Below are 25,321 nucleotides of genomic sequence, written 5' to 3' on the forward strand. Positions count from 1 at the left end.
ATTCACCATATATCCTGTGCACCTTGCATGGAGAATATAATTCTCAATTTTACAACTTGTTGTGACCTAATCAGTGAATTAAAGAAATTAAAGAAAGAATTATCAAGCATTATAGGAATACACAAGAAGTTAACCTGAGATATCTGTCACCACTATCATGTCTTTGAAAAATGTCTCACTTTTTAGTCTATACCATGCAGAGGTGTCAAAAGTATTCGCATTCATTACTCAGGTAGAAGTATAGATACTGGGGTTTAAAAAGACTTCTGTAGAAGTTGAAGTATCAACTCAAGCTTTTTACTCAAGTAAAAGTGTAAAAGTAACTGGTTTCAAAACTACTTAAAGTATAAAAGTAAAAGTAATGTAAGGGGAAAAAATGCCATTAAAGGGGTAGTTCACCCAAAAATGAAAATTCTGTCATAATTTACTCAAATTGTTCCAAACCTGTATGAGTTTCTTTGTTCTGAAGATTGAAGAATTTTTGTAACAAGCAGATTATATGCAACCATTGACTGCCATAGCATTTTCCCCCTACTATGGCAGTCAATGGTTGCTCTATCTGCTTGGTTACAAACATTCTTCAAAATATCTTCAGAACAAAAACTCATACAGGTTTGGAACAACTTGAGGGTGAGTAAATGATGACAGAATTTTCATTTTAGGGTGAAGTATCCCTTTAAGGACAAAAGATTAGGCCGCGCCACAGTGCATACCCCACCTCCCCAAAAAAACATTTTTCTGAAGGCCATAATGACTATAGGATAGTAAGGATGGATGACTATAATGTTATATTAAAAAGTTAATGTTGAACATTTTTAGATGCACTTGGCTACGCGTTTCAGCCGCATATATTCCCATTGAAAATCAACGCATTTTAAGACAATGCAAATACATTAAAGAACCATATTGTGTACTACTGAGCATTAACGTGTTTCATGGAGTGGAAGATTTGATGACTAGTTGCCTATAAATATTGTAAAGGTGCAAAAAGTCAAAATTCAGAGGCATGTCATCAATAACCATTTTTTGAATGTGTGATCAGTGTGGCCAGATTGGGTCAACAATTTCCAGCCCAAAAACCTCACCAAATGTACATTTATATTTAAAAAAAAAAAAAAAAAAAGGTTATTGATAACATGCCTGGTTATTGATAACAAGTTTGCACCTCTTACAATACTTATAGGCAACTAGTCACTCCAAGAAAAAAACCCCAAACTTTAACTGCCAAAATAATGTGATATTATTGTATTGCCATACCAATCAATGTTGATAAGTAGGCTAAGTTACCATTTTATCTCCTTAAAGCATAACATTGATGATAAAAAAAAAAAAATCCCAGTAAAACGGTTCAAATATGACTATGTCCAGCTAGAAACTGTCAAAACCGCAATCCCTTAGAAAAACACAAGATTTTCAATGTCAACAGTAAGAAGCCAATTTACGTGCAAAAAGTGCCCAATATAGAGATTGGAAAAAGCTATGTAATTAACAGGCATTTCACACGTTAATGCACACACCACTGCCAAAATGCGTAATTCATTTATACTGTACAATAATCCGTCAACAAATACATAACAACAATGCGCTTACCCTTGTGTTGCACTTTGCTTTGACAAAACTACAGTATGTCTTTCGTGAAGTACATGGCACATGCACATTTAGCACAGTCAAAACGGATTAGTCGTTGATTTTAACATCTTTCAGCAGCTGTCGGTGTTGCTAGTTGCAGATGTCCTAAGTGTGTGTATGATGATGACAGGAGTCACGGTTATATTTATAAAGAGTCTTCGAGTCACAGGTGTAATTCACGTTTGAGAGTTGAGTCACTCTCCCACTCTTTACTGTAGATACAACTTACTGTGTATTTATGCCACTGGCATAGCGATCACTGATTCACTGGAATATACAGCTACGAGTCATCGCGCTAAAAACCCGGCTAAAGTCATGAATGAGGCTGAGCACGTCTGCCTGCTGATCGCTGATTGGCTGAAAGTACGTGCTCTTCGGCGAGAACCCGCCCTATCTGGCAACATGGTGTGTGTGATTTGTGCAGGTGCAGGCGTGATTGATAGCCTACAACCCAATAGGGTGTCGGAATGGTTTGTGTTTATCCTTCTCATCCAACCACAATCAAATTCACTCTGTCCGTATGGCGCGATTTATCTGGATAGTTTATTTTTATTTTATGACAAGCCGGAATGAAAACATGCCGAAATGGAATAGGAGTAACGAGGCTATTTTTAAAATATAAGGAGTAGAAAGTACAGATAATTGCTTGAAAATGTAAGGAGTAGAAGTAAAAAGTAGGCTGAAAAATAATTACTCCAGTAAAGTATAGATACTCAAAATTTCAATACAAGTATTTGTACTTCGTTACTTGACACCTCTGATACCATGATGGTCCATTGTTGCAGTCCAGTGTCGTTTGGACCTAGCAGTTCCACAAAAGAACGTAATTCATAAAGGTTTAGAACAACATGACGGTGAGTAAAAGAGGACAGCATTTTAATTTTTGAGTGAACTATTTCTCAAGTGATCCTTTCATTTAACATGCATTTTGTTAGTTCTAAGGAATATTCTAGATGCATTGATCTAGAAACAAGTGTGTGTAAGTCTGAAAATGACTAAAGCAGCCTCAACAGGTGTAGCAATTCACTTTCAAAAGCTATATGATTTTGACTTTTAATTATATGATGCAACTCTTGTTTAGGTGCATTTTAACTTTTCATTCATTTTCCCCTCTCCTAAATATTAGGAGTTTGCCTCTTAAATGCAATGGCCCTCTATGGGTTTTGAAACACTGATACTGCATTTACAGCAAATTGCACCTTCACTTGTAAAAAAATTACAGTGCTCAGTGTGTATTTAAGTAAGACTGTGTGCCGTTTGGAAAGCAATACGAGCAGACTCCATGACCACATGAAACACAACTTAAAACTGACTTCAAAGGAGCAATGGAAGAGCAGCAGGAGCAAGCTCTGACAGCAAAAACAATAATTTAATCACATCATTATAAATATTAAGCAAAATTCGGATTTCTCTCATCATCTTTAAAGTGGCTTTTTATGATGTTTACTAAAGGGTTAGGATGTGTAATAAATGGTTAGGATGATTGAGGTGTCATGTGGGTGGAACCCTCAGCTTCCCCTCGATTAACATCTAAACATGATGCGTCCGTTTATCTCTAAACTATCTGCAGACACTGATCGCTCACACCGCCTGCAGCGGATGGATCTTACAAGTTCATCTCCAAGCTGTTAATTAAATCTTTAATTTAATTAACTCATCTTTGAGTTTGTGCCGATTACTTTGTATACAGATACCCAGGTTCAAAACACAAGCCACATCAGAAATGGCATATGTGGAAATTCACTTGTATCTAATATGTAACAGGGATTTTTGAAAGTCATGGCAGTGTAATGTGAGGTCGCAATAATGAATACGGCTGACGTTCTCATTGTTTAAAAGTATAACATTATATAACATGAGACCTGATGCCAAGTTTTCAGCCATGTTTATTTATGTCTCTTTATGTCTAAGAACAGTCTTAGCAATTCCAAACCTGTCAGCTGAACATGTTCATGTTCATTTGGTGTTCATGTTCAGATAGTAGAGACTGCACTTTATTCTCAAACATGATGAGAACTTGAACATATCCAGCTAATCAATATACCATGAGCTCTGGTATTCATACCTGTGAAGCGTAGAATTACATGCACAAAACGGTTTAAATAGAACCATAATGTGCTCTTGGGAAAGGTATGAGCTTAATCTATCCTGTGTAAACCAGGGAAATTCCTATTGTTGGCAGACAGGCCTCAGTCCTCAGGCATTTAAAGTGCATGTCTTGGCTGCACACGACTGCCTGAAGAACACAGACAAAACACACCAGCACAAAAAGAAAGGAAAAACAATCAGAAGGGTTGAAATTGTAAACCATGATAGTGAGGCTGAACTAAAGGATATCCTCTTGTGAAGGATTTGTTCTTCACAGAAAATCAAGAGGGCTTCTGTACCATGGAAACATGTACAGAGAGATGAAGGCTAGAGAGAGAAAGCGACTTCCACGTAACAGTGTGAGCGAGAGGACTTCGACATCTCAAAGGCTAGCTCTGTTGTATGCTACAGACAGACGAGGCAAGTCCAGGCTCATGACTGTAAGCATTTAATAAATCTTGCTCTGAGGGAGGAAAGGCCTCCAGAGATTGATGAACTGCTGACAGTTTTATGGCAAAATTACTATTGTTGCACTGGGGGCACTCATCATTAGTAAAATCAATGATAAGGTATTATCATTTCTTTTCCGACCACACTTCTCTAGCTACCAACAAGCCACACTCCTCCTTCCTTTAATTTTGTCACTAGTCTATCAGCATCTCTCTTACAATGATATGCTGCAGGTTGCGAGGTCTGTCAAACTGAAGCGCTGCTGGGAGTTTGTCTCAGACGTTTGTACACTACTCATGCAATATTGCTTTAATCTTCAGTGACAAATGCAACGGCAAAACAATTTGGACTAATGTCTCATTATATAGACTCCCTAATGCATGAGGACAGGCAAATTAATTTGAAACGATCTCATTCAATTTCCGTACACGCGCTGGGCGGTTTGTCCAGAATTAAATGTGGCCTCCTCAAATGTCAACGGAGTCTGTGTTTGGCTGATAGTCAAAACAGTTAAATAGGTTGAGACAACAGCTCGTACTTGCATTGACCTGTACAATCTACCTATAGGTATCATTTCACTTAAAAAGACAGCACTAGATTTGCAGTTGAGCACAGCAATTAGCATTTATGCAACCATCTGCAGGTGTTTGCATATGATCTGAGTCAAGTGTTCATCCCTTGAGGCTGGGAAAAATCATTTATCATCAATAAAGTGCAAGTAGCAATTAAAATAAACTGACATCTTTTAGGAATTCAAATATTTAGTCTAACTCTTATAAGACTTCAATATAATTTGTTATCTCTCACCTTACCATTTCATTCAATTATACACACTATATGTTCACTTCAAAGATCCATCATGAACATCTAAAAGACGAGCATTTGTAGTTAAAAAGTATATAAATTATTATTATTTTTTTTTTAGAAAAAAAACTATATTTTCGCTAGATGAGAGCCTTATTCCGCTGAGCTCTTCAAAGCTGCATTGAAATGGCAATTTGGACCTTCAACCTGTTGGACCCCGTTGAGGTGCACTGTATGGAAAATCCAAAAACCTTAATTTCTTTTTGACGGAAGAAAGAAAGATATGAACATCTAGGATGACATGGGGGTGAGTAAATGATCAGGAAATTTTAATTCTGAAGTGAACCAATCCTTTAAAATGATATATAATAGCATGCCCTGCATGAATAATTCCTATTTACCTTCTATTCTTTGAGTCCAGTTTGCTTGATTTTTTACATTAAAACTTCCCTCTCTCCATAACCATTTGAGTGAAATTTCACAATGGTATATACATTGTAATTGCTATAGTGTTTGCTGAGTTTCCCTCTTCCCTGAGTAGGGCAAGACACAATAGTTCTGTTGCATTGACAGCTCCTCGGGGTCTCACTGAATAGAGTGAGAGTCCTGTGGACAGCAAGCTGACATAATCTGCACAGCGCATGCATCTACAGAGATGGGCTTAGAGTGGCCACAGACGCTCAACGCTGGAATCCTTTGCAATTACAACGATGTGCTTTATATCCCGAGCAAGAGCACAGTGGAAAAGACTTTGCCGTTTCCCTGATCCACACACTCAAACACACACATACTATGCTCTATTCTCATTCAACTGACAACAGTCCGTCCTTAATGGGGATTCTGCTTCTGATGAGAAGCTGGTCAAAGAAAGGTCTAGACCTACCGCTAGACAGAGAGACAACTAAAGAGACCATTCTGGACAGAGGGACACCACAAAGCATCCCCTCATTAGCAGTGTCCAAACACTCCAAGACAGGAACAGCTGTCTTTCTGAGAGCAGAGAGATAGAGGGGTGTCAAGAAAGGTCAAACAGACAAAAGTTTAGTGAGCTTTCTTTCATACAAATAACAGAGCAGTAGTCTTTAATAGAACTGAGGAATGCAACATAACAATGATGCAAACTATAAACTATATGCTGTATTTAAGGCATGAGAGACTGTGCTATATCACAAATAGCGACAACTGACTTATTAATTAACAGTTACTACAAAAAAAAACAATGGTTTTAATGTGCAAGATTTTTCATACACAAAATTATTTTATTAAGCAAATTCATTAAATGTATACCCTTCTGCTACAAGATAACACTGAAGTGCAACAAAAACATGTTCCGCTATGGATGCTGCAGAGTGAACAAGTAGTGAACAAGTGTTTTACAGACACGCAGTGAAAAATTAGCGCTGAAAAGGCGTGGACAGGGTTATTTTTGCCGCTGACCTTATTGCATATGCATTTGTAGGAGTTTCCCTTTCAGACGCAAAATTTATGCGAGGATAGTATTTAAATCAACCATGCAAGGTGATTTACTAAGGTTTGTGCTCGTCAATTTACTGGCATGTGTGTCATTATTTACCGCCCCAAAAAAGCATGTCTTAAACCAGATGCTAATTTGCGCTGCTCTTGGTAGATTGTGTTGGTCATTATTGAAATGATCCAGATGCGTCTGTTGTTTAATTTGCACGTCGCCTGTAGATCACGCACAGAACGATTTTATAGGATTGCGCTCACGCTAATTTGCCCTGGAAAGCTGTATTAACTAATCCGACACCTGAACTGCAACTATCCATTTTATTATAAGAAATGAAACTTGTGACTGAAGTATTCATTCAGTTTCACCTTGAGGGAAAATGTTGTTTCCTTCTTCTGTCAACAAGTTATTAGTGAACTAAAATCCATTTCATAGCAAAAGTAAAAGGCTTCCTAGTTCAATTTACAACTAGTGCGGGGTCCATAAGACCTTTTTCACTTTCATATGGAGTGCAAGAGACTAATAGAATGATATTGTGCCATGCGGAAAGACATTTTGCCCTTTTTTGTTGCAGGCTATAGTCTGAGATGAAACACGGAGGCAAGAGGCAGGTCAATTTCTGCAACACGCAAGCTGATGGACAGAACCAATTTCAGCTTCCAAGACCTCCAGACTGATTATATAGCTCAAGAAGTGGTGTGAGGCTGTCTAGACAGAGGCGACCAATGAAATACCAGTGTTAGTAAGTCAGCCTATGTAGGAAGTTCTATCCAATTATTTCTCAAAGTAGTAAAAAAGTAAATGAGAAAAGTTTTCCTCATCCCTCAAGGGTAAGACATTTCTATACTTTCCCAAAATAGCTATTTCACAGTTCATAGCTCTGCAGAGTAAATTGGTATTGGATGCTACAAAAACATTATCTCATTAACACATTAAACTTACACAAAAAAAAATCTTATCTGAGCATAATTAAATACTAATAATCACAGACCCTCACAGCTAAAAATATTCAGTACATCACTGTCGATTATTCCTCTTTATCAGGAATTATGATGGCGATAATAATTATTTGAAAAACAGATGATTAGGGATGTTTACTGTTTATGAATGTTTACTGCAGCCACAGTGTTTGTCTATTGTTAGCCAGAAAAAAAAATCATTCACCTGTAGGAAAGATGAAGGAATATTGGCTTGAACTGATCAATAATCCTTGTTCAATTGGATCCCAAAAACATTAACCAGTAGGTAAAGTAAGTCTTTACAGCTGAATAATGTTATCATACAGACATGAAAACTAATATCTCAACATTTAAGTTTCCTTAACACCTTCAAGTTTAGTTCCAGATTCTCATTTAAACATGTATAAACTTGCTGCTTATCACAGATTACTGTGGCAGATGAGACTTGCGTTTGATCTTTGTATACAGGACATGTACACGTGAAGTCCTGTATTGAATTTTTTTGTACATGTAAGACTATCAAAGGAGGAATCTTTACATGACCTCGGCCTGAGGTCACTCTTGTATGTTTTTCAGCTCTAGAAGTTAGTAACTCCATCCTGAGCCATCTTTTTTTTCCCCAGAGAGGTGTGTCTATTTACTAAACGGGCCAAACGCAACCCTTACCCTGGCTGGTCTGCTACAAAGCAGAAGTGAAATGCTGAAAGATGAAAGCATGACTGAGGCTGTCACTCACCCCATCCGAGCTACAACCGTCGCCACGTTCTCATCGTCTGTCACTCAAACAGGTGTACAAAAGAGAGACAAAAGGATACAGGTCAGAGAGTAGACAAAGCTGGTCTGGTGTGGGCCAATTTAACGGTTTTGTGTGTGTCTATGCGAGATGTACAGCATGGGCTTTGATATGTACCCTCTTACTGAATGTATGTGTCAAGGTGATGAGCAGGAACTTGTTGGGTCCTTGATGGCTTGTTTATTAATCATGAGGCTTGTGGGATAAGTCTCTCATCACCCTAACAGGTATAATTAAGCATTAAAGGGCACGCAAAGCTTGATGTGTCTGAGTCTAGCTTTTAGGTTTCACCCTTACCTCATCCCCTCCTTTTGATGTAAAAATCAGCATGAGAGGAGATTTGCAATGGAGGACATTTTACACTGAGTCCAAAATGTCAATGTCTGAGGGGTTCCTTTCCAAAAAATATGGTGTTGGTTCCATGAGCGGTTCTTGCGCATACATAACACCATAACCCTAACACTGTACTAATGCTGCCTTCAAGTGCACCTGGGAAACTCGTACCTCAGAGTCATGTGTTCGTTATTACGACATGTCATGCATTCAAGTCGGAAACATAACACAGACCCTAAAAAAAAGAATTAGCCTATATCGTGAACAAAAAAACCCAAATAACTATACATCTGAATTCAAAATGATACAAAAAAATATTCCTTTCTATCACTTACATTTATACATAAGCTACTCCATCTAAATCTTTTGGTTAAAGCAAACGTTGAGTTATTTTCTTTAAAACATTCGCCACAGATTTGCTTTGCTTACTTATCTCTATTTTAAATATATTATATTGCCTACATTTTAAATCAGTGCTTCTGCCATGTGTCAAATAGACATGCCCCTTCCAACAGCACAATTTGGCAACTCATGTATCATCTAGAATTCCGAGTTTTCCTCTTCTACATACAACTTCGCTTGAACATAAACTGACCTGCTACCATTCGCTGCTGCAAAATCCCTAATGAATCTTTCAGCGCGACCAGTAGTCCGACTCCCGAATGAATCTTGAGCCGGATCATTTCAGTGAATCAAAAACATACAGCGAAACAAGTGTAGTCCGTTTGCCGAACAAATGACTCAAATGAGTCTGTTAACATAGGCCTACAGCTCACAACGAACTGTGCCCAAGTTTACACAGCAACAAGATAGCTTACGTTTGACAGTAAGTGCTGTATTAAGCAAGGAACACACCAAACCGACGCCGACCAACTAGTAGCGACGAAAGCAGACTGCAGAGTTGGCTCACATCGGCAGCATCTGGGTCCAAAGTTGCCCTGACACACCAAGCAGACGCTCTACATCCGACGGCCAAGTAGCACGTCCGTTCTGCGCCTGCATAAGAGTAAATAGGTGGCAGTAGTCTGTTTTTGTTATTCAAAGCGGGAAACCGGAAAAGAGCTACCCTGTATACCCTATATAAACAAAGCACCTCATAGGCCCTGTCCCAAATGGCACACTTCATGTGCACTTTCGGTCTTGTGGACTTACAATGGCCGCTGCGTGCGCGTGCCCGTTAAGTCCACGAGACCGCAGAGTGTCCCAATTGTCATTTTAGGTCTCAGAAGGGTGCTCGCGAGCGCCCCCTTTGAGGTCGATATACGCCCTCGATGCGCACTTCTGCCGAGCCCGCACTGGTGCGAGCTACGCAGCGGACTTCTTCCCAGCAGTCAAAGCGGCATTACGTCGTGAAAGTGCGGACTCAGAGGAAGACCGTGAGGGCTTAGGGTGCCATTTGGGACAGGGCCACTATCTCGCTCACCACAGAAGCTAACTTTTTTTTTCTCGTACACTGGTTCGCTAGCAGAACAGCCAATCAGAACGATCAGATGGCCCGACTGATCGACAAGCGCTATAGCCGACGAGGACCAACGAAACGAAAACTGCCTGACGGCCTGACACCGATTCTACATGTTGAATCGGCCCCAAAAAACAAACAGAGATAGTGTCCGACTAGAGCCAACGGTACACACAGATTTAAAAAAAGTCGGCCGACGCTCAAAAATGGCCCGATGTCGGCCGACTTTTTTTAAATCTGTGTGTACCGTTGGCTCTAGTCGGACACTATCTCTGTTTGTTTTTTTGGGCCGATTCAACATGTAGAATCGGTGTCAGGCCGTCGGTGTGAGAGAGAACTCTGATTGGCTGTCCAGCTTAGTGAATGGTCTATACACAGCATAAGAGCAAAACAGCGAGCAAAGAAGTCAAAATGGTAGCCTACAGATAGAAGGCTGTTCAAATTTTAGGCTACGTAATCGGTATACCTTCAGCATGAGCCAGTATCAAATAATATGATAATGCTCAAAATATCACAAGAGAGGAAGTATCTAGGTTTTTCTTTATTTCCAAATTGAGATAAGCTATTCATTGTGATTCCCCAACATGAGAAAAATCCACAAGCTGACGTGATAAAGCTCACAAAGCTTGTTCACCCCGCGGAAAGGTTACATGAACTGGATCTCCTCCTCCACTTTATCCATCCTTTATTGATTCACAGAGCTGGATGAGAGATGTGGAGAGAGGAACATCAGAGAAAAATGTAAACACGCCACTCTCCTCTGCCCTTGATCTTCCATTTCCCTTCCCTGACACGTGGATGGGCCCGATGGTTCAACACTGTAATGTGAGACAAAACTATCAGCCAATCAAAGCTGTCAAGGCCCAAGGCATTTTTCTTCCCCCTGCCAATAATGTTCGTAATGCACCTTTTTACATTTGGAGAGCAGAAAGTCAAGTAAGTATATTAGTAGAATGCAGAAAAGAGATTACCTAAATGCAAGCCATCTTATAAAAAGGCTAATAGGCCTTTTCTCTGAATGTTAGGCAGATACCAAGACTTCTTGGTTAAGTCAAATCACCTTTATTTTTATAGTGTTTTATACAATACAGATTGTTTCAAAGCAGCTTTACAGTGATCAGCAGGAAAATAATGATTCAATTATACAAACAGAGCTCTTAAAAAGAAACTTGTCTCATCAAGTCAGTTCAGTATTGATTCAGTTCCGTTGTAAATATGATCAATTATTACATTTTGGGAATATATACTATTATTGGCCTAAAAAAAATTATGCTCTAAAACAATAAAACAAAAGCATGCCAGGATTAAGAAAAATATGAGCCATCATAGAGTTCATGACTTAGATGCTGGGGAGAGGAACTTGAGCAAAAGTATGAGCAATGAACTATGAATTTAGACATATGGAAAATTTTTGATTTTCTTCATGTCTTCCATGTTCATGCTGTCGAAGAGATACCGCTGAGGGGTTGTAAAGTGATGAGATATTTACTTCAGCACGGATGGCAGGGTCAGGCTAGCAGCCAACGGGCTGTCACCTCCTGAGGCTATCAACCAGTCATTACAAAAAAGTGCCATGTTAACATGCCACAGAGGAAATCTCATTGAAATGTCTAGGTTCATAACCTCTTGACCGTTGTGTAACATTTGAGTGTGACTTGAAAAGAAGACCTATGCCTGCCTGATTATTCAAGATTATTCATTATCCACAGACAATCTTAGTACTTTTCCATTGTAAGATCATAACACCTTTCATGGACACATGAATCAATAAATAGGCTAATAGATTTTTTTTCATTGTTAAAACAAGGAATGCCTGACTGAGCTAAAAAAAAGTGTGGTGTGGCTGAGGATCTGGGGCAGTATTCACAAAACAACTTAAGGCTAAAAGTAGCTCCTAACTTGACGATTTAGGAGAAACTCTTAAAAATAATGGGCGTGTCAGTCCTAATTTTAGGACTCCTTCATTTTTGCTCTAAGAGTATTTCACAAAGCATTTTAGCACTAAAAAAAATATGGACATAGTGTCCGTGACGTCACCCATAGGATTCTGATGTGCAGTTTTGAAGTGCAAAGTAGGGACGAGCTGGCCGTTGCCATCTAGGCAGTGCGTCACTCCCAGATAACAGAAAATGGGCATAGAGGCGGGACGTGGGCGGAGCTTAAGTGATGCGATGACTAACAGACAGCAGATAAATGGCTATCCACCTGTCACTCAAAGTGACCACGTCCTTAATTATGCAGAACTTTAAGGCTTTATATAATGTAGACGAATGAGTTATAAAAAAATTCACCCCCCTCACAGTTGTCATGAAGGGTAAAATTAGCCGTATAGACCAAAACCACAATTTGTACCAGGCTGTAAACATGTTTTTTTTTTTTTTTTTTGTAAAGTAGGGCATTTTAACATGGGACTTAATGAGATTCTGCTCCCTTCTGGAGCCTGAATTGCAGTATATGTTACTTCCGTATTGGCTTCAAGAGAAACTGCGGGAGGTTGCCGCTTGGCTAAAACTAGCTCCTAAATCTGTGAAACGTTAGGAGTAGAAATCACAAACAATCCTAATGGCTGTTGCGGACCTTTCTCCCCTTTCTCTCTTCCACTTCGTTTCCTGTCTACTCACTGACCTATCATAATAAAAATGCAAAAATGCCAAAAAAAAATTTTTATTTATTATCTCGGCTGGGCCAAGAATGAGGAGTTGGGGTGGCGGAGGGATGCAGAAAGCTGTCGAGGTAAGGTGAGTCGGCTGTGTATAACGTACTTGAGCTGATTATTAGTACTCCTCCAGAACTTTATTTATAAAACATAATTTGTCGCTTCTCGCTTGAATTCTGCAATCTCTCGAGATGAAGACATGTAAGAGGCTGACAATTAACATATAGGCCTACTCGTTTCATTAGTGACACTTAGTCTACTTTTGAATCTTTATTTGAATATGGTAGCATGATACCTTATTCTACAATTTTCTATGATTAAATGATTGACAGAGACCCCTCCCCTATCAGCCAATCACTGTGGTCATAGTCAGGAAGCGAGATGACATCATCCATAGTAACAAGGTCAACCCTGCCCTGTTCTTAGCTTAAAGGGATAGTTCACCCAAAAACAAAAATTTGATGTTTTTCTGCTTACCCCTAAGGTGTCTTCGTTTCTTCAGTAGAACACAAATGAAGATTTTTAACTCCAACCGTTGCTGTGTATCACTCATATAATGCTTGTCAATGGGGTCTAATTCTATTAGACCAAAAAAAAAAACATGGACAGACAACTTCAAATTAAACCCAGCGGCCCGTGACGACACATTGATGTCTTAAGACACGAAACGATCGGTTTCTGAGAGAAACCAAGCGGTTTTTATGCAAATATATCACCTCATATCAGACGAACGCTTCAGCTCTGCAGACTGCACATCCCGGGTGTGAGGTCAAAATTCTGGCCGGGTCATAGATATATTATATATATATATATTATATTGTATATGTTATATCATATATACATAGATACCTCATTAGTGCCTGCATGGATCATGGCGTGGATCGTTCAAATGAGGTATCGTTTCGTGTCATCAATGTGTCGTCACGGGCCGCTGGGTTTAATTTGAAGTTGTCTGTCCATGTTTTTTTTTTTGGTCTAATAGAATTAGACCCCATTGACAAGCATTATATGAGTGATACACAGCAACGGTTGGAGTTAAAAATCTTCATTTGTGTTCAACTGAAGAAACAAAGAAACCTACATTCTTGGATGCCTTAGGGGTAAGCAGAAAAACATCAAATTTTCGTTTTTGGGTGAACTATCCCTTTAAGACTCTCTCTATTCCTTAGTAAAAGTTGGTCTTAGCAGCTTTAGGAATAGGTGATAAGAGAAAACTCTTAAAGGATTAGTTCACCCAAAAATGAAAATAATGTCATTTATTACTCACCCTCATGCCGTTCCACACCCGTAAGAGCTCCATTCATCTTCGGGACACAAATTAAGCTTTGTTTGTTGAAATCCGATGGCTCAGTGAGGCATCCATAGCCAGCAATCACATTTCCTCTCTCAAGATCCATTAATGTACTAAACACATATTTAAATCCGTTCATGTGAGTACATTGGTTCAATATTAATATTATAAAGCGACTAGAATATTTTTGGTGCGCCAAAAAAAACGAAATAACGACTTATGTAGTAATAGCCGATTTCAAAACACTCCTGCATGAAGCGAATCAGCGGTTCGGAGCGCCAAAGTCACGTGATTTCAGCAGTTTGGCGGTTTGACACGCGATCCGAATCATGATTCAACAACCTCGTTGCTATGGATGATGTCATCACGCTTCCTAACTCTGACCACAGTGATTGGCTGCAAGTCTCTGTCAATCATTTAATCATAGAAATGTTGTAGAATGAGGCATCATGTTGCCATATTCAAATAGCCTAAAGGTTTTAAAATAAGAATGTTGCCATATTCAAATTGAGATTTTAAAATAATTGTTTTGCCATATTCAAATAAAACATTTTAAAAGTAGACTAAGTGTCAGTAATTAAACAAGTAGGCCTAATAGCTAATTGCCAGCCTCTTACATGTCTTCAGCTCAAGAGATTGCAGAATTCAAGTGAGAAGCGACAAATGATAAATATTAAATTATAAATAAAGTTAACTAACCCTTTAACTAAGAACTTTTACTGCTATTTAGGAGAACTCTTAGTGCTATAAGATATAATGCTATAATGTTTTGTGAATACAGCCCCATATCTGCCTGAGACCTGTCCATTTTAACTGATTTTAATAATAAGATAATCCACATCATGTGCAGATTTGTTTAAACAAGAAGTCAAAACACATCCATCTTTTTTTAAATGATGTGCATGCCATCAAGCTGATCATTGTAGTATATGTGGTGATTTTTCATATTTCACTGACTTGGTCTATATGATGAGTATGCCAAACAGATTACAACATTTTAACTCATAATATGACATTATGTTTCGGCTGACATATTCATTTTTTCTCTAGTGTAAAGCTTCCCACCTCTTTAGTGTGAATGTACATCACTGCAATTCAAGGCAAGACGTTTTGTTTTCTCAGCATTAACGATCTGCAACAGAGCATATCAAACTTTAAACTTTTCCCTGTCAAAGCCAATGTCAAATAGATGCTTCAGATGTTGTGGTATGGATGAAGGATGTTTCAACGCTCCATATCGAAACGCTATTATCGAGTGTCGCTCACATGTCACCACATTTAGAAGCACAGAATTTGAAAGAGAATGTGATTTCCAGAGGACCTGCTCAGGAAAATATTTTAAGCATTCAAAGGCTAGAAAAATCAACATTTAGACAGTACATTTATAATACGAATGATGTTTACCGTGGAAATATGAGAAAATATGATATGAAGTACCTAAATAAAACATACTTTGGGCATCATTGTAATCATATTGACTGAGAGACTGAGGGTACAGAAAACAGTAGAAGTGTATGTCAATATGAGCAATAAAAGGAAAAGTGGTTCTCTGCACTGTATCTTTGGTAGGGTGAAAAACAAGTAAATATGCACTGATAGTTTATCTGTCATCACTGTCTGAAATTACAACACAAGACTAAAGTAGTCCTCTCCTTTGGCACAACCTCAACATGCTTTGAAGTATCAAAGGCGTGCTGAATGACTCGCCTGCTGAACAGTGAGGCAACATGTGTCATTTAGGCTTTTTTCTTCCTCAAGAACTGTGCTTATCTATTCAATCATTTGGATATGGAGTGTGAGAGAACATTGAACAAAACAAACAAATGGAAAGAACTGTTTGTGATAGAAGTCAAAAGTCACAATAGCATTTGAAACAAGCTGAAATTATCATGGTCATCATGTTTTTGAAATAATGACGATTAAGATTCTCGGACCAGTTATTAATCAGAAGCGAATGGTGATTTACATATGGAATAACCAAAACATGATTATATAATATTACATTATGTGGAGAACTTTATCAAACCTCAAGCCAATGTTGCGTGAAATGAACAGAACTTTGTTGTCTGCACTCAAATCGACTGTTTCGCATTGAGAGATAATGTTCGGAAGCCACAAATAAAAACTAACCAAACCAAACTCAAACTCGGGGCATAGCGCAGGGAGTTGGAAGGGTGTTGCCCTACGGTAGACGTGGAAAGCCCCCAATTATGTGATAATTCTAGTGAGCGGTTAGGGACATATTTATATTCCTTGCTCAGAGTACTTTTGCATTTACGACATTTCACCACAAACACATTCCACCAACCCAAGGCGAACGTCAGCCTCCATCATTCAGTCATTCATTCACTCAATCACATGAAATAAGCCATGATTAATGTGGGACTTGTGAGGAAGTCTTTGGGCTTTAAATGAGATGAGTTAATTACCCTCTCTCTGGATGTTTGTGTATGTATATGTGAGGGGGTGCAACATTAATGATAACGACAATAAATTCACTCAGTGAAAACACTAATTTTCTATAAAGATTTATCATTTATGCTTTTAACAGTTAGGGGGTCAAAGTAAGCAATCCTGAGCCTGAGGCTATTCAGATGACTGTCTGAGCTTCCTCTTTCCATTGCAATGTGTTCTCAACAGAATTAAAACGCGCATGCCGCACAGGTGAGCTATCACTGCAAACTTCAGTATACTGTGGACATTAGCACAGCTCTTCCCACACATCCACCCACCAAGAGCACAAGGCCTCATGCTTTAGGAGCTATAATTTTAATCGCTGACCCTACGTATGAAATCAGCAGGTGACAGAGAGGAGAATGAGGCAGGCTTGTCTCTGGAGGTACAGGAGACTCTCAGGCACAGCAGGGTCGGCACAGCTCTGTGTGTTAATCTCTCCTGGGCTACAATTTATGGCCATTATGGCAGTCTATTTTCGGCCCCTGTGATGGATTCTGCTCAATTATTGGCCATTATGGGGACGAGATGGCTTCGCAAGTGTGTTGCAGATTGCTGGGCACCACTGCGACATTCAAGTGAAATCCACTTGGCACACAGAGCAAGTCCTTACAGACTACGAGAGCGAGTGCAAAGCATCCAGACTTATTATTATATATCGTATAAGTGGACGAGGTATGTTGATGGGCAGGAAGTAACATGTGACCAAAGAGACAAATAGTAAAAGCATCACTTGCAGCGCTATTGATCCACACGCCATCACCAAATTTATGTCACCCGTAGTTTGTTCGTTTGTGTGCAACATGAGCGCAGAGACGTTCCTTCAGCACAGGTCGTTCCCAGAATTTATCCTCTGCAGTCTGAGCTCAGCCAGTCTAACTGACAATGAGCATTTCCAACAAGCAATCCGCAGATCCAGCAAAGACCTGTAGTACTGTGGGAGGACCCTTCAGACAGGTTAATCAAACCGCCTGATCGATTACTCTCAGCCGCCAGGAGATTTATGGGAAATCCTTTGTGAGGTCCAAAGCATGAGGTAATGTAGCACTTAGCAAATGAAATAAAAAGACGCAAAAGCACACAGTGATTTGTATTTCATTTTCAGTGGACATGTTCTAACTATTTCGCCTTCCGTCTCCACAAAACTGTTTTCTTTTTTCATATATTTACTTCAGTGACACAAAAATAACGCAATAACATTAACGTCTCAACCTTTTGATTAGCTCCCATCTCAGTTGGTTGATGATGCATGTTGTATTATATAAGAGTGACATTATATTAAGGTTCTAAAAGAAGGAAGCACAAGAAATCATTTGAACTGTCAGCTATGGATCAAGTAAAATATTATTCATTCATTCATCTCAACTAGTAAGTCATTCAAACAAGAGCTTTGAACAGGCTTTTGTGCTGTGTGTCTGAGAATTTTGAAAGCCATCAGGCAAATAGCCTAACATTACCTGACTTGATTGGAAAGCTGCACATTCTGTTCTTTACCAATGCTTCTAAGGACAAAGGACCAACAATCCTTGGGGAATTTCTCCATTGTTGTTTCAAATTATTCAGTAACACATATTGCACTATTTCTCTCAAGCTTTAAAAACAAGCTCTCTCCTTAATTATCTTTCCCCACTTTGACGTGAACATATTCATATTCAGATTATGCATGCCCCTTCTCTTTAAAGGAACACACCGACTTTTTGGGACTTAAGCTTATTCACCGCATCCCTCAGAGTTAGAGAAGTCCATACATACCATTCTCATATCCGTGTGTGCCATAACTCTTTCGGACGCACTCACTGCTAGCCTAGCTTAGCACAAAGACTGGAGGTAAACGGCTCCAGCTAGCCTACTGCTCAATAAGTGACAAAATAACGGCAATATTTTCCTATTTACATGTTGTGATGTGTATAGTTACATCATGTACTAAGACAGACGGAAAATGAAAAGTTGTGATTTTCTAGACCAACATGGCTAGGAACTATACTCTCATTCCTGCGTAATGATCATGGAACTTTGCTGCCGTACCATGGATGCCTGAAAATAGTCCCCAGCACGCTCTCTGTGAAAGCATGTTGACACGTTGGTTATGTTGACGGGAGTTAGTCTATTTTCAGGCGCTGTAGCTATTTTGAAACTTATTGAGCAGTAGGCTAGCTGGAGCCGTTTACCTCCAGTCTTTGTGCTAAGCTAGACTAGCGGTGGGTGCGTCAGAAAGAGTTAAGGCACACACAGAGATGAGAATGGTATGTTTGGACTTATCTAACTCTGGGGGATACGGTGAATAAGCTAAAGTCCCAAAAAGTCGGCGTGTTCCTTTAAGCAGAGATAAATTGATGGATTACTTCTCGCTTTTCAAGCTGTCTGTGCCTTGCAAAGTTTGCACAGAAGTTCAGCAAAGGTTTGCATTCTAAACATCACACCAACAGAGCCCACAGTCCTTGTTTCTTAGGTCATCGGCACATAGAACAACTTTTTTTTAAATAGCCTACCTCATAACAGGTAAAATGGTTCACATCGAAGAAAGTTAAATAAAAAAGCTCTTTAAACTGGCATCTATAGAGAGGAAGAAAACAAATGCTGATAATGAAAGCACATAATAAGATCAAATGACAGTTGGAAGAAAGCAGCTTTTATGGAGAGATTTACAAAAATTATAGTTTAGTGTTTATATTGGGACTATTTCAGACCGGTCTGGTAGGAACCGCTGCGGAGGAGCACAGTCCCTGCATGACTCGCCATAGACATAAACAGAGAGAAGTAGCCCCGGCTGCAATGTTCTTCCGCAAGACGCATGCAGTTCTGTTTATTAACCGCTAGAGTGCAAAAAGTTATGGACTGCAGCTTTAAAAACACAAATGATAGGCCTCAAATCATGGGGATTGGGGAAGACAGGTTTTTGATTGAACACACTAAATTCCTCACAAATAAATTGCTCCGTACATTAAAGGCCATAGAATGCACTTTTCTTGCACTAATCTCAAGAACACATGAGTCTATGGGAAAAAAGCATAATGGTTTTCCTCTGTCACAACAAGAGAGAAGGCCAATGTTCTTTTTAAAGATGTCCACACTTTTTTTAATGTAATGGGTGTTGAACATATAGTTTGCACCTTGTGTTTGCAATTTATTGGACTTTCCAAATTATAAAATGTAATTTTGCAATATTACATTATGTTCACGGGTGAAGCATCGTGTGTGTGTGTTTTTCCTCTGAAGTTATTTTTTAACATCCCAGAATGACCTCTTCGAGACACCTGAGCTCATGGTTCAGGTATGAACAAAGAAGCTTTGAGGAATTCAGCATTTGACGACAACTCGATGAGATGTGTTTTACCAATTGACCTTAATCATTTAAAGTTATTATTTGTATCTCTGAACAAGCAAACCCTTTTAACCATGGTAAAGTAATGTGTAGTCCTTCTTAAAATAAAAATAAAAAATAAGGACAGAAAAAGTGTAACACAAGTTATTCAAAGCAACTTACATTCAAGATAAGCCTATATGCTTTATACATTATACAATATACAATTGGCCATGTATGTTTTCCCCTCCAAACCAGTGCAAACCCTGCAGCTGATTTAATTCGTCATCTCAATCACGCAGTCACCTGTCAAGAAACGTTCTGACTTAATAAATAAATAAGTAAATAAATCAATAGCCTAAATAAATAAATAAATAAATCATGGACAAATCTGATCACAGAAAAAAAATCACTCAGGCCAGCTTAGGCCTATATTAAGTTTTTCCCCCCTGTGTAAAATTGTTGAAATTACACAGTTTTTTAAGGCTAACTTTTTTATTTTATTTTATTTTATTATTATGATAAAAAATGTTGGGACATGAGCGTGTGCTTAGGTTGAAGATGGGCTAACAAAATAATAAATGTTCTGCTGTTCTTCTCTATAGGCTAATGCTTTTAACAAACACCATAAACTAGACATGGTTGTTTGTTTTTAAATTTTCTTTAGCCAATTAACTATAAATGAGTGCATTTGAAAAATGAACATTATTATTTTCAGACCTCAGATGGTACATGTATTTAAAAGCGTATTGTTCCATTTTAAAAGTATTTCCACTATTCAGTTCATCATAATCAGGTATATTGACAATCAGGAAAATTAGATGAGTTCGTGGGAACGTCACACTGCGTAGAATGGAACTTCGTCGCATAGCGACCAAGTAAACAGTGTTTCTGTGGACAGCAATGCCACGGGTGAGGTGCTTTTTTCTTCACTCTTTTCGAGGATCCTCTCTGTGTTGTTAAGCTAGTATGAGAGGGTGACTTGTAAGGTTATCAAAATGCGTCGCTGCTTATTTTGCGCTTCATAATTTAGGCGAACGTTTGCCTTATTTTCCCCGCTAGGCGACGAGCTCTTGCTAGCTGTTATGGTTACTGTTCTGATTCAGTCAATTGTATCAGTTGCCATGGTAAACAATTGTCCGCCATATCAACGACACATTCGCAAGTTCTAGTAAACTCTTTACAAACTCTAATCTCTGTGTTCATATCTCTGTGAGAAACAGGTGTAAGATAAATCGACGCTGTAATGTAAACTGCTTAATAGGGGCTTGAAATGTAGTTAACACCCGTGACATTTTTATGAGGCTGGTGACTAAAATCTTTTCTGCTTTACGAATTTAACTTAGTCCCGCTCATCTAATCATGTAATCATTATCATCATATCAATATAATCTACCATTGTTATGGTACTCATAAATCACTCGTATATGATGCAATGTTCAATTTAACAACATGCAATCTTGTCATAAAATAGGAACTTGCTGTAAGACACAGTCTCAAATTCCCAGACTCTCCATATAAATATCACAGACTTCAGCTCTTGCAGCTCTTGAGCACACAGTTTAAGTTTAAAGGTTTGTTTGAACTGGAATGAAAGCACTGGATTAGAAGTTGTCTCAGAAGTTGGTAATGCTTCATGGCCATTAGGGTTAGGGTCTATAGGAAAACCAAGTAAAAAAAGACAGATAGGTCTACTCTAAAATACCATTAGCATTGCCATTCATCTCACTGGTCTAACTTACTTCACTCATGTGAAGTCACTGGTCATCTTCACTCATGTGGGCACAGTTTTGAGAATGTTTGTCATATTTATGATCTCTTGTCAAAGGCAAAATACAGATAATAAATATCAGTCCTTTTCACACGCTGTTTCACACGTTGGGTTTTCATGTTTAATGGGGACTTCCCATAGGCGTAATGGTTTTTATACTGTATAAACTGTATATTCTATCCCCCTACACTGCCCCTGCCCCTAAACCTACCCATCACAGGAAACATTCTGCATTTTTACATTTTCAAAAAACATCACTTAGTCTGATTTATACAATGTTTTCCTCATGGGGACCAGCAAATGTCCCCACAAGGACGAGGATTTCGGATATTGCCATCTTTGTGGGGACATTTTGTCCCCATAACGTAGGGATTACCAGTCCACACACACACATACACACACACACACACACACACACACACACACACACACACACACACACACACACACACACACACACACACACACACACACACACACACACACACACACACACACACACACACACACACACACACACACACACACACACACACACACATATATATATAAGTGTAATAATTGTAAAGTGTCGGTAAAACTAGTTTATACTGGTCTATAAAGATTCATGTTTATTTTTTAATGGTCATCCTGATTTTTTTTTTTTGGTCAAGGAGTCTACTGTGTAATTCAAAAGGCTCTTAAATGTGTGAAATGGACTGATATTTATTATCGGTCTTCTTAACTGAGTTTGACAGCTCCATGTTCCTTAGGGTAAAGCAGAGAGCAGGAGACTGACTCTAGCAGCTGTAGCACTACAGGACCATATCACAAGAAGCGCTCCTATTCAAAACATTGCGTATAACCTTCCCGTATCAGACACTTCTTCTCCCGCTGGCTGTGGGGCTGCACATGTTAGTAGGAGGCACAAAAACCACAACACAAGGCAGAGAGTCAGATATCCTGAGCAGACACAAGGACAAGAGGAGAGAGAGTATGTGCTGGATCATGCCCCTCCACCTCTGACTCTTGGTAAGCTGCGATCATGGTGCTTCATGCTGAAATTGAGTCGAAAGCTCACAGTGGCTAATATGCAGTTGTTGATGATGATGCAGCCCAGAGGATGGGTCTGGTGGCAGCCCCCTCAAGAAGACTAACAGCAGAGGAGTGGGCAGAGGTCAAAACCAGGTCCATCCAGGAGGGAGACTCAACCCAGCCCTGTGTGATATGCAGGGAGGAGTTTCGTCTGCAACCACAGGTAACTGCCCTCAGAGGCCCATTCATGCCCATTCACATGCCACCTTAGATTTGAGCCAAGTGGAATCATTTGATTGTTAAGTCCCAGGTACAAAATTAAATCGTTCACCTTTTGGTACATTTTGAAGCCAAAAATATGCCATTTAGCCTATGTGATTAGTGGTGGAATCCAAAGAAAATTTGACCCAATCTTAATATGTCAGCACAATACAACCAAATAATTTGAGCATTTAATGAGATTATACATCATTGCAATATTTATGTGTTATTACATATTCATTTAAATGTCAGCCTTTTTTGAGAATGACTTTTGGCTGAACTCACACTCTAGGGAATCTGTGTCGCAGGTGCAGTGTGTTAAAGATTACAGAGAGAGAACAAACCCTGATTCACAAAACGTGCTTCCAAATGCAGAGATAAGATGCAGTTTAGCGTTAATATTGTGGAACAGTAACAGTAAAGGTGTTAATAATGTATGTTGTCTTGCAGGGAACTCACTGGCAGTAGAATTTAGTTGCAATTTTGCTTGGCCCATTTTAAAAATGTATATTATATCAGGATTTAACACGGCCCGTACAAAACTACACTTTCACGATTCACAGCCTTCGAAAGAAGTGCCAGAATTGTCACTGGTGACCCTTCAAAAAATTAAGTGCATGACACCCTTAATTCAAAATATCTTCTTTTGTATTCTAGAAGAAAGAAAGTCATACAGGTTTGGAACAACATGAGGGTGATTAAATGAATTTTAATTTCTGTGGGAACTACCCTTTTAAGGAACACTTTGAATATGAAGACAAGGGAATGTTCTAAAAGACCTCAAGGCAGCAAAACATATTTCTCTGTTTTATGCAGAATTGTAATGTATTGCAATTGTAGGAAATAAATGAGCAGTCTTGATTGTTCCTGAGAGGACTTAACCTTCTCCGTCTCTCCTCAACTGTATGTCGTCTTCTTTCTTATCCTGAATCAAGGAATTCCTGCAGTATGTTCTGTCAGTCAGTAGATGCCTCTTTTTTTCCTACACATACACATGTACACAAATTCCCCTTTTAGGGTCTTGTAACTAAAAAAATACCATAATGACTTGTACCTTAGCTGTTTTGTGAATGAAGTAGCAGTCAGTTAGGTCAGTGTGAGAGGTCAACCAGCCATTTACAGCTTCCCGATTCCCTTTTAAGTTGCCAATCTCCTTAAGAATGCTGGGAAAAAGACCAGATGTTCAGAGACAACAAAGTTGCCTTAGTCACATGTAAATATTAGTTTGAGCATGTCTATATGTGTGGGTTAATTAGATCTCAGCGTTTAATAAAACGTTTCACATTTCACTAAGATGTGACCGAAAAGACATGACCAAAGTAGAACATTTTAATAAGGAAGCAATAATATTTAGTAATATAATATATATTTCATATTATATATTAGAATATTATTTTATATTTATTTTATGTTGTTCATATTAAATATATTAATTTGAGGAATTATGTAATCCTCAAAACAATTATCATTGGCACAAACAATTCTATTGTAGGGATAAAAAGATACAATATGGTGAGAGGAGTCTTAAGCAGGTCAGCTTACGTTGTAAGTTATGCATGTCCAAAATATTATTGATCACATAATACAAGATGATTTGAGAAATATTAATATATAAAATATATAATTCTTAACTATTATATTTGTTAACATCAGGGTTCGTACAAGGTGCATAAAGTGCTTGAAGTGTAAGTCCTGGAAACCCCTTGAAAATAAATATGTATGAAGAACATGAAAGTGTTTGAATTATTGAATGACAATGTATATGAAATTAGTGTTTAATTAAAAAAAAGAAAAAATCTTTTCACGCAAAATTAACGCTGCAGCCCATCTGATATAGATAAAGAGAGATTTCGCATGGCTATGAACGTGATAATGCTCATATATTTCCAAATATATGATACAGCTTTCATTCTTCAGGTCAATCATTTATGGGGAAAAAATCAGGTTGAACGAGGAAAGTATCTTTGTCATAGTATCCTTTCAATGGTTAAAGGGATAGTTCACCCTAAAATGAAAATTCTGTCATCATTTACTCTCCCTTAGCTTGTTCTAAAACATGTATGAGTTTCTTTCTTCTGCTGAACACAAAAGAAGACATTTTAAAGAATGTCAGTTTTGAACATGTTAAGGGAGAGTAAAGGATGAAGAATTTTCATTTTAGGGTAAACTATTACTTTAAGGGGATTTCCCATGACTGGTACAGCGCTGGACAATGGATTGATCTCTATGAAGTGAAGAAGTGTCAGATTCAGAGGCACTTTGCTTATAAATTATTTGCTTATAATTTTCTGGTTTGCAACCTTGCTTTGTTTCAGAATGAGTCAGCGTTTTTTTAATGAATAGTCTAATAACTCACTCTCGAACGAAGTCAGTCCCTCTCCTCCACCTACTGCCGTAACTATTTAACCTGCACTGAAGTCGTTGATCAGACAGTTACTTAATACCAAGTGATAGTAAAATTGGATCGTGTGACCTGTATTTTTGATCAAATAAATGCAGGCTTGAGGATCATAAAAGACTGTGTATATATATATATATATATTTATTTATATATATCTTAATCCATTTTAAACCCTATGGATTAAGAATG

The 25,321-nt window shown here is 38.5% G+C and overlaps 1 protein-coding gene across 1 annotated transcript in view; it reads left to right on the forward strand.

Moving 5' to 3' along the window:
* Positions 1–25,321, forward strand: part of rnf32 (ring finger protein 32) — a gene marked incomplete at both ends in the record, with an annotated part of 50,770 nt that overhangs the window by 15,452 nt on the left and 9,997 nt on the right. The window contains 2 exons of the mRNA XM_079803725.1: positions 22,209–22,467; positions 22,551–22,693. Coding sequence (XP_079659851.1) covers positions 22,209–22,467; positions 22,551–22,693 — 402 coding nt within the window. The remainder of the gene's footprint in view (positions 1–22,208; positions 22,468–22,550; positions 22,694–25,321) is intronic.

Source organism: Gobio gobio, assembly GCF_949357685.1.
Source record: "Gobio gobio genome assembly, chromosome: 2".
Classification (NCBI taxonomy): domain Eukaryota; kingdom Metazoa; phylum Chordata; class Actinopteri; order Cypriniformes; family Gobionidae; genus Gobio; species Gobio gobio.